The sequence below is a fragment of the Scyliorhinus canicula genome, chromosome 23 (assembly GCF_902713615.1).
Source record: "Scyliorhinus canicula chromosome 23, sScyCan1.1, whole genome shotgun sequence".
Classification (NCBI taxonomy): domain Eukaryota; kingdom Metazoa; phylum Chordata; class Chondrichthyes; order Carcharhiniformes; family Scyliorhinidae; genus Scyliorhinus; species Scyliorhinus canicula.
The window spans coordinates 4,384,171-4,395,338 of record NC_052168.1 but is presented as its reverse complement, the minus strand read 5'-3'; the positions used below and the strand labels follow the sequence as shown (position 1 = coordinate 4,395,338).

The 11,168-nt window shown below is 49.8% G+C and overlaps 1 protein-coding gene across 1 annotated transcript in view; it reads left to right on the top strand.

Moving 5' to 3' along the window:
* LOC119956619 (ATP synthase subunit f, mitochondrial-like) overlaps positions 1–4,409 on the top strand; it is a 10,098-nt gene extending 5,689 nt beyond the window's left edge. The window contains exons 2-4 of the mRNA XM_038783957.1: positions 455–740; positions 1,852–1,968; positions 4,269–4,409. Of these exons, the coding sequence (XP_038639885.1) occupies positions 455–740; positions 1,852–1,968; positions 4,269–4,297 (432 nt within the window). The 3' untranslated portion in view covers positions 4,298–4,409. The remainder of the gene's footprint in view (positions 1–454; positions 741–1,851; positions 1,969–4,268) is intronic.
* The last annotated feature ends 6,759 nt before the right edge of the window (positions 4,410–11,168 follow it).

Genomic DNA, 11,168 nt, shown 5'->3' with positions numbered 1-11,168 from the left:
TGCAAGTTCTCCCCGTGTGTGTGTGGGTTTCCTCCGGGTGCCCCAGCCTTCCTCCCACAGCCCAAAGGTGTGCAGGTTAGGTGGATCGGCCAGGCTTAAATTACCCCTCCGTGTCCAAAAGGTTAGGTGGGGTCACGGGGATGGGGCAGGAGAGTGGGTCTCGGTAGGGTGCTCTTTCAGCGGGTCAGTGCAGACTGGATGGGATGAATGGCCTCCTTTTGCACTGTTGGGATTCTATGGAGATTAATTCTTCAGGGGATGTTAAAATGGTTCTGGATGGGGCAGAGATTTTGGACTGGTTATGGAAGGGGGTTTGTGTGTGTGTTGTGCCTTTGCCTGGGTCATCTGCCTGTGGAGCCGGGCTTATACCCAGAAATCTTCATGATCCGGCCACCCAACTGAACCAGGGTGACCGTTGCATTTTGCCCACTGCACGCGACAGTAATGGTTTTAGAAGGTGACTCACCAGCACCTCAAGGGTAACAAAGGTCGGACAGCGAATGCCGACTTGGTCAGTGACATCCTCGGTGATTCCCGTGAAAAAATAATTGAGAAGAAAACTGTAACCAATTATTATCTGGTGATTCCCCCCCCCCCTCCCACGTTGACCCCTTTTGTTTCCGTGCCCGCAGTTCCAGTCGTGGAGAAGCGTCTAATGGACGTGAAGCTGGGGGAGCTGTCGCGATGGATCACCGGGCGAGATTTCACTCCCAATGGCATTCTAGCGTCTTTGCGCCGAGGTAAGTGTGATCACCCACCCCTCCCCCGCGGATAATTGTGCCCCAAATTGTCACGGGGAAACAGGCACACTTGTTGCTTTCTCTGTGCCCCTTGCCCCTTTTCCCTGCACAGCACATCGTTTGACACGTCCGCGTGATTGAATTGGGGGCCGGTTGTGATTCTTTTGGGTTACCAAGTATTGAACTAAAACCAACAAATTGAGGGATAAATTCAAGGCCGCCCCTTAAAGGGTAACGCATCAAAGCAACGGAATCGCAAAGGAATCGTAGAGCATCGCAACAAAATGGGGGTTGATTTTTGAAAAGTCCAGCCCCCGCGGTGCCCAGTGGGAACGGAATACCTCGATTGCGCCGGCGGACACCCCGTATGCTCTCTTCTTCCTCCCCCCCCCCCCCCCCCCCCCCCCCCCCCCCCCCCCATCCAGGAAGTGCCTGTCTAAGTGTGCTCGTCTGTCAATGGCCTGTGCTGAAGGCAAGCTATAGAAGGAGAGGAGGAGGGGGTGGAGTCAGTGGGTCCTGGATTAAGGAGGGTGAAGTAAAACTATGGGGAACTAGAGGGGACAAAACAGTAAATATTCCTGCCCTTCATTGTCCACTTAGGCACTGCTGCCTCACGGCGCCGAGGACCCTGGTTCGATCTCGGCCCTGGGTCACTGTCCGTGTGGAGTTTGCACATTCTCCCCGTGTTTGCGTGGGTTTCGCCCCAGAACCCGAAGATGAGCAGGATGGGTGGATTGGCCCACGCTAAATTGCCCCTTAATTGGAAAAAATAATTGGATACTCTAAATGTAATCTTTTTAAAAAGAAAGCGCCCATGTGGCTCTGGTTCATTTTGATGCCTCTCAAGACACTCAAGAGGAGAATGGGTCAGTTATTCCTGGAACAACGAGTCTTTGGGGAGAAAGGTGCGATGTGTAAGAAGCTACTTGTTTGAGAGTTTAATTGCTAGGTGCAGCTTTTCACCGACACAAAAATAACGAGTAACAGCCCTGGGATTTTCACTGATTTTAAATTGTGTAAAGCCAGGCTCCTCTGTGGACGGGTTGGTAATAACTGCATTTTAACTTGTGCCCATGCTGTTTTACCTTGCCCCCCCCCAATCCCTCTGTAGGCCATAACCGGTATTACAACAAGTACATCAACGTGAGGCGAGGTGGGATCGGTGGTGTTGCTATGATGCTGGCTGGTTACATTTTCATCAGTTACATCTGGGAGTACGATCATCTAAGTAAGTGGAGCCTGCTGGTAGTAGGACGTGGTGTTAATTCAGATTCTTGGACTTGAATGGCTCACCAGGTGGTTATCCAGGCAGCTAGGGGATGGGCAATTATCTGTTTTGCCAATGATGCCCACATTCTGAAAAAGTATTTCTTTCTCGATCGCCTCCTGAGAGATGTTCAGAAACTCCTTGTCCAGTAAAACTACACCGGGGGGGGGGAAGAGCACCTTCACCTTGACAAGGCAATGGGTCAGTTACCCCCCCCCCCCCTGGGCTGCAGTGGCCCAAGGAGATGGCTCGTCACCGCCTTCTCTTTTAAAGTAGGCCAGCAGCACGGTTCGATTCCCGTACCAGCCTCCCCGAACAGGCGCCGGAATGTGGCGACTAGGGGCTTTTCACAGTAACTTAATTGAAGCCTACTCATGACAATAAGCGATTTTCATTTTTCATTTCAAGGGGGCGACTGACAAACTGGCAAATAGATTCTGGCCTTGCCGGTGGTGTCCGCGGTGAAACGAGAACTCCAGCATTGGGTTGGGCACCATGGGGGGCTCACTGAAGACCCCACTCCCACCACCTCTGGCTGTCGGAGCTGGGGAATGTTTCCTTACCGACATCCTTGTAGCAGCTCCCCCTCTTTTGGCGAAGTGAATAATATAAGACTTGCGAAAGTCGCAGTGGTGACTGGTGACCTGAGATCTACTTTGCGAAGGACCCCGAGTTAATCTGAATTCACTCCTGTTCACACGGGCCGCCAGCGTAAGGCGCCCAGGAGTTGTAATAATAATAAACTTTATTTTCACAAGTAGGCTTACATTAACACTGCAATGAAGTTATTGTGAAAAAGCCCCTAGTCGCCACATTCCGGTGCCTGTTTGGGTACACGGAGGGAGAATTCAGAATGTCCGATTCACAAAACAGCACACCTTTTGGGACTTGTGGGAGGAAACCGGAGCAGCCGGAGGAAACCCACGCAGTCACGGGGAGAACATGCAGACTCCGCACAGGCAGTGACCCAAGCCGGGAATCGAACCTGGGACCCCTGGAGCTTTGAAGCAACAGTGCTAACCACTGTGCAGAATGACGTGTGAGCGCCGTCATCCAGGAACCTTTATTAAACTTGCAGAAGTTGTGCAGTGTGTGGGAAGGAAGCTGGTCGTGGGCTCCAGTCCAAACTGGCCAGGAAGGGAGTGCTGTAATGTCACTTTAATGAGAGAGGTGAAACCAGTCCAGCAGGTGGACGTAAAGGATCCCCTGGCACTATTTCAAAAGAGTAGTGGAGTCCGCCCCTATTTTGAAGTAACCAATTAAACTAAATCAAATAAACTGCGGGACAGCTTAAAGGGGCAGCTCCCCCTGAGGGACATTGTCTGAGACAAAGAACAAATCGCAAATGAAGCTTCAAACGTTAAAACAAAATGTGATTAGGGCAGCACGGTGGCCTAGTGGTTAGCACAACCGCCTCACGGCGCTGAGGTCCCAGGTTCGATCCCGGCTCTGGGTCACTGTCCGTGTGGAGTTTGCACATTCTCCCCGTGTCTGCGTGGGTTTCGCCCCCACAACCCAAAAATGTGCAGAGTTGGTGGATTGGCCACTCTAAATTGCCCCTTAATAGAAAAAATAATTGGGTAATCTAAATTTATAAAAAAAAAAATTTAAAAAAAACCAAAATGTGATTGAGGGTCAATAAGGCACCCCAGACACCGCGGTACCAACTGGGTACGGAAGGCCTCCACGGTGCTTCTAGGCACTGAGTGCTCCCTCTCGAGGGACACTCGGCTGTGAATGTAGCCGCAGCAAAGGGAATTTGTCCAGCAAATTCAAATATATAGTCGTGAGACCAGGCTCAGATTAAAACAGCTTAACCAGAAATGCCTCATTTGAAAACATAGTATAAAAAGTTGAACACAGAATTAAGTTGGACCCCCCCCCTCGGGTCGCCTGTTGCCTGGACCTGTTTATGGCAAGTTTCGGGGGGGGGGAATTCTCCCAGAATGTGGGTCAATATTTATCCCTCATTCACCATCATCAATAAAAACATGATCTGGTTGTTATCAGTGCTGTTGGTCGGAGCTTGGGTTCAAATTCGCCGATTTGTGTATCCCAACATCCAGCTTCAAATGGAAAGTACTGAATTGGCTGTTAAATATTTTGGGATGATTCCCCGGGGTTGTGCAAGTTGCCATTGACATGCTTTTACAGGATGAGGAACTGAAGCACGTTTCATATCGGTCGGTAGCTAATAGTAATCGGCTGTTGCTAACTTTCCTTTGATCGCTTTGTCTTTCTCCACCCCCCTCCACACACAGAGCACCAGCGTTGGAGGAAGTATCACTGAACTGTTGCTGAATTCCAGATCATTCCGCTCGCTGTAATTATGGAATGCTAAAGAAACGAGTTGTTTGAGTTGAATCATGGAAAATAAAATTAGGACCAGTGTCGATCTCTAATTGTGTTTATTTTTTGGCTCCTCGGTGTTGGGACTGAGTATTCTCGGGTACAGTGTGAACTGGATACAGTATTGACGATGCAGAAACTCGCCCTCCAGCCCAACATAGCTCATGCTGGCATTTATTCCACTTTCCAGTCCATTCAACAAAGTGACCGTCATTTCCATAGAACCATAAAACCCCCACGGTGCAACTCGGCCCATCGAGTTTTTATCGACTCTCTGAAAGAGCACCCTACGCCGGCCCAGCCCTATCCTGGCAACTCCGCCTAACCGTTGGACATTAAGGGGCAGTTTAGTATGGCCAATCCACCTAGCCTTCCGTGCCCGGTGGGCACCACAGGGATTGAGGTGCTTTATTGACTCTAATTGCACTCTTTTATTTGAGGTTTTTTAAGTTTCTGTTGAGCTTTGTTCTGTTTGGGCAGTGTCCCTAACAGGAGCGGCCCTTTCTTGTTTTGTCCCTAAATTTGTTTCTTCTACTTTGTTGGTGGACCTCAAAAGCGTGGCCAATCCACCTAATCTGCACATCTGTGGTCTGGGAGGAAACCCACGCGAACACGGAGAGAAAGTGGAAACTCCGCACACAGTCACCCGAGTTCGGAATCTAACTCGGGTCCCTGGCGCTGTGAGGCAGCAGTGCTAACCACCGTGCAACTGTGTTCCCTCCGGCAAGCTAATAAAAGATCCCCTCTCTTCATACGTTCTTCCCCAAGTCTCAGCAATAGTTTGCACAAAAACTGCCAGGAACTTCAGTAGAATTCTTGAGCACCAGGATATCTTGAGGGACCGAGGTGTTGCAGTGCATCAGTCACAAAGTTAGTGAGCAGATACAAGTAATTAAGGCTAATGGAATGCTGTCCTTATTACCTGAGACATTGAACAGAAATGAGAGGATTTTATGCTTCAGTTATATGGGGTATTGGTGAGGCCACATCTTTAGTACTGTTTTGGTCTCCTTATTTAAGGAAGGGTGCAAATTCAATGGGGACGGTTCAGAGGAGGTTTACGAAAGTTACCAGCCACCCTGGAATGAGTGGGTTGTTTCCGGATGGAAGGTTGGACTGACTGATTGGTTTCGTTGCCACGGGAATTGCAAAAAGTGAGGGATAATTTGAAGTATGTGAGATTCTGAACGGTCTTGACAAGGTGGGTGGCACAGTGGTTAGCACTGCTGCCTCACAGCGCCAGGCACCAGGGTTCAATTCCGGCCTTGGGTGACTGCGGAGTCCGCACGTTCACCCCGTGTCTGCGTGGGTTTCCTCCGGTTTCCTCCCACAGTCCAAAGATGTGCAGGTTAGGTGGATTGGCCGTGATCAATTGCTCCATAGTGTCCAAAAGGTTAGGTTGGGTTACGGGGATAGGGTGGAGGCGTGGGCTTAAGTAAGTTACCCTTTCCAAGGGCCAGTGCAGACTCTGTGAGCTGAATGGCCCTGTAAATCCTATAGGTGGACGTAGGAAGGATGTTTTCCTCTTGTGGGTGAGTCCAGGACTGGGGGGGGCATGTTTTAAAATTAGGGGTCACCCGTATCGGACAGAGATGAGAAGTATTTCCTTTTTGCGACTTGGGCAAGTTTGGAACTCCCTCAGAAGAAGGTGGTGGAAGCCTGAATATTTTTTAAATGGAGTTAGTGTAGCGGTACGTCCTAGTACTAAGCTCTCCGTCCCACAGCCTCTTGGGACAATGGACAATTCTGCAGCTGACTTAAGGATTGACCTTCGAAGGGTTGTGCCTACGGTGTTAACAGGATCATCCGAGAGGAGCAAAACATCTTCTGACTAGTTACTTAATGTGGAACAAATGTAATCAGCCAGATGATTTAAACAAAGACCTGATAAGAACAACAATTGGGCAGCAGTGTCCTCCTTATGATGCTCACTGAATTAACAATGTCGAATTAACGATGTCAAGCCCCAAGTCATGAGGCTCTTGAGCAACAGTGACCGAGAGCATTCTGAAAACTGGACGGACCCCTATACAAAAAGGGAAGAGGTTTGTAACCTTGGAAAACGAGGGATATTGTGAGCGTAGTATATATAAATGATTTGGAGGAAAATGTAACTGGTCTGATTAGTAAGTTTACGGACGACACAAAGGTTGGTGGAATTGCGGATAGCGATGAGGACTGTCCAAGGATACAGCAGGATTTAGATCTTTTGGAGACTTGGGCGGAGAGATGGCAGATAGAGTTTAATCTGGACAAATGTGAGGCAATGCATTTTGGAAGGTCTAATACAAGTGGGAAATATACAGTTAATGGCAGAACCCCTCAGAGTATTGACAGGCAAAGGGATCTAGGTGTAGAGGTCCACAGGTCACTAAGTGGCAATGCAGGTGGAGAAGGTAGTCAAGAAGGCGTACGGCATGCTTGCCTTCATCGGCCATGGGTGGGTATAAAAATTGGATGTTGTCTGGTATGGAGGACATTAGCTATGAGGAGAGGTGACAATAAGCGATTTTCATTTCATTTTCACAGGAACCTCATTGCAGTGTTAATGTCAGCCTACTTGAAATGAAAATCGCTTTATCGTCACGAGTAGGCTTCAATGAAGTTACTGTGAAAAGCCCCTAGTCGCCACATTCCAGCGCCTGTCTGGGGAGGCTGGTACGGGAATCGAACCGTGCTGCTGGCCTGCTCGGTCTGCTTTAAAAGCCAGCGATTTAGCCCAGTGAGCTAAACCAGCCCCTGGTTGTGACAGTAATAAAAATTATTATTGATTATTAACACCGGACTTCAACGTGTGATAGGTAGATATTATAGATACATAGAACAGTACAGCACAGAACAGGCCCTTCGGCCCTTGATGTTGTGCCGAGCAATGATCACCCCACTCAAGTCAACGTATCCACCCTATACCAGTAACCCCCCCCCCATGTATATAAATAATGTGGCTACAGGAACAGGTCAGAGGCTGGGAATTCTGTGGGGAGTAACTCACCCCCCAGTCTCCCCAAAATCTGCTCGCTGTCTACAGGGTACGAGTCAGGAATGTGCTGCCAGAGATTCTGACTCAGAAAGATTTGCGGATGGCTGTTTGTTCTTTGAATGGTGAGAAAAGGATAAGGATTACTTTGTACCGGGTAAGTGAGACTGTGGCTAGAGGGATTAGAGGGTTTTAGTTTGAACAGTGAAGGAGCTCATTATCGGCATTGTATGCATATTTTCAAGGATTGCATAGTCCTGTTATGTAGGTTGGCTGAATTGTCTTCACAAGTGCCCTGAAGGCTTTATCAAATTCATGATCAACAATAAAACATTCAGCTGAGGAAGGAGTCAGTGCTCCGAAAGCTCGTGTTTGAAACAAACATGTTGGACTTTAACCTGGTGTTGTAAGACTTCTTACTGTGCTCACCCCAGTCCAACGCCGACATCTCCACGTCAACAATAAAACCAGCATCTCTCCCGTGCCTGGACGTGTGTAGCTCCAACAACACTGAAGAAGCTCGATGTCACCCGGGTGGTTCTTTGATCATCGCCACATCCATCAGTTTAAACATTGACCCCCCTCCCCCGGCGACGTGCATTGTGCAACATAACACAAGATGCATTGCAGCAACCCATCGTGGAAGTTCTCAAAACCCACAACCTCTACGACATAGAAGGACAAGCGCAGCCAATGAACATCACCACCCCACCTGGAGGTTCCCCTCCAAGTCACTCACCATCCTGACTCGGGAATATATCGGCCGTTCCTTCGCTGCCATTGGGTCAAAATCCCAGAATTCCCTCCCTAACAGCACTGTGGGTGTACCTACACCACATGGACCACAGCGGTTCAAGAAGACAGCTCACCCCCACCTTCTCAAGGGGCAATTAGGGATGGACATGCCCACATCCCATTGTTAAGAACCCCACTGATGTGTCGCTGATCCCTCAATCCACCTTGAAGGAATTAATGAGCGGTTTCCACCTCCGGGTGAACCCCTCCTCTGACCCCCGCAAAGCGAACTTGACCTTCTCAAGCGGCAGGAATTCTGTCAGGTTGTTCACCCACATCCCTGCCATTGGTGGCTCCGAGACCCGCTAACATAACAAAATCAGTCTCCGGGCTATCAGGGAGGCAAAGGCCAATACATCGGCCTCTCAGTCCATCACACAAACCCGCCTCCCATCCATTGACTCCATCTACACCTCCCGCTGCCTGGGGAAAGCGGGCAGCATAATCAAAGATCCCTCCCACCCGGCTTACTCACTCTTCCAAATTCTTCCATCGGGCAGGAGATACAAAAGTCTGAGGACATGCATGAACAGACTCAAAAACAGCTTCTTCCCCACTGTTCCCAGACTCCTAAACGACCCTCTTATGGACTGACCTCATTAACACTACACCCTGTATGCTTCACCCGATGCCGGTGTTATGTAGTTACATTGTCCAAAGATGTGCAGGTTAGGTGGATTGACCGTGCTAAATTGCCCTGAGTGTCCAAAATTGACTTTAGTGTTGGGTGGGGTTACTGGGTCATGGGAATAGGGTGGAGGTGTGGGCTTAGGTAGGGTGCTTTTTCCAAGAGCTGGTGCAGACTCGATGGGCCGAATGGCCTCCTTCTGCTCTGTAAATTCTGTAAAAATTCTGTAAATTGTGTACCTTGTGTTGCCCTATTATGTATTTTCTTTAATTTCCTTTTCTTTTCATGTACTTAATGATCTGTTGAGCTGCTCGCAGAAAAATACTTTTTACTGTACCTCGATACACGTGACAATAAACAAATCCAAATCCAATCCCCCCCACCTGGACTCCTGGGTCTTCCGACGCACCAAATATCGGGGCCACCCCCACACCCAGAACCTCAGACACAACATCCGAGAACCCCCTGCAAGAACTCCCTCAGCTTTGGACACACCCAAATCGTGGACGTGATTCGCGGGACCCCCACACACCCCACCCACACCTATCCTCCACCCCTGGAAAGAACCAGCTTATCCTCGCAACTCATACATCTCCTCCAACTCCTCCAGTTACACAAACTATCCTACCACAAACAAGTCCCTAAAGTACTCTATCCCCACCAGCCACCAACCCCCGGTACCTCACATCCAGTCCGGCGGGCACAAACCTGTGATTATCACATGACGGCGCCCACAACGACGCGTCCTCCGACCCGAAATACAGCCTAGACTGGCTCCACTCCCGTAACGCCGAAACCACCACTGGCCTCATGGGGTACCTGACCAGCGAGAACGGAAGGGGCGCCAACCACAGGGCCCTCGAACTCGCCCCCTACACGACACCGCCTCCAGCCGCCCCCACACCGACCCCTCCTCCACCGCTCATTTCCTCACCATTGCGATGTTTGCTGCCCAATAATAAGTCATCAAAGTTGGTGCCGCCAGCCCCCCCCCCCCCCCCCCCTTACCCCCTCTCCAAGAACACCCCCCTCACCTGTGGGGTCTTCGCCGCCTGCAGAAACCCCAAAATTATCCCGTTTACCTTCCTGTAAAAGGACTTGGGAACAAAGATAGGGAGGTTCTGGAACAAGAACAGGAAATCGGGCAGGACCGTCGTTTTCACCGTCTGCACGCATCCAGCCAGTGACAGAAACTCCTAAACTCCGCCTTCATTCCCTCCTCCAGCCGTGAAGAATATTCATTAACTTAAAAGAAACACATAGCCTGAGAGGCTACAATACAGCACAATAATACACTTAACTAAAGTCAAAAATAGATAAAGTCGCCACAGTCCCAGATGACCACAGAGGGGGGAGAGCTGACTGGTGGTGATTTAACCGGAGGGTCACGGCACCTCAGGCGAGGGGGCAAGATTCAGAAGGCGGGGCCTTTATGGATAACCTCAGCCGTAACGGGGATTGAACCCACGCTGATGGCCTCGCTCCGCATGACAAACCAGCTGTCCAGCCCTGCGTGCTCCCTAGCGAGCAATAATCATAGAATCATAGAATTTACAGTGCAGAAGGAGGCCATTCGGCCCATCGAGTCTGCACCGGCTCTTGGAAGGAGCACCCTACCCAAAGTCCACACCTCCACCCCATCCCCACAATCCAGCAACCCCACGCAACACTAAGGGCAATTTTGGACACTAAGGGGCAATTTAGCATGGCCAATCCACCTAACCTGCACATTTTTGGACTGTGGGAGGAAACCGGAGCACCCGGAGGAAACCCACGCAGTCACGGGGAGAACGTGCAGACTTTGCACGGATAGTGATCCAAGCTGGGAATCTAACATGGGACCCTGGCGCTGTGAAGCAATTGTGCTAACCACTGTGCTACCGTGCTGCCCACGGTAATGGCGACACACACACACACACACACACACACACAGTATTTCATGAAGTTAACCCCTGTCCCCAGTTATCTATATTCCTGAACTATGAAAATGCCCCTTTCCCAAATAACATCCAATATTATATAACCCTATACAGTGGTTAGCACTGTTGCTTCTCAGCGCCAGGGTCCCGGGTTCGATTCCCGGCTTGGGTCACTGCCTGTGCAGAGTCTGCATGTTCTCCCCGTGTCTGCGTGGGTTTCCTCCGGGTGCTCCGGTTTCCTCCCACAAGTCCCGAAAGACGTGCTGTTAGGTGAATTGGACATTTGGAATTCTCCCTCCGTGTACCCGAACAGGCGCTGGAGTGTGGCGACTAGGGGCTTTTCACAGTAACTTCCTTGCAGTGTTAATGTAAGCTTATTTGTGACAATAATTAAGATTATGAAAAAATAAATCCCGCAGGTAGATATCACCCACACATTCGAGAAATGCCCCTTTCCCAAGCAACATCCGGAATATTATATGTGGAGAGAGAG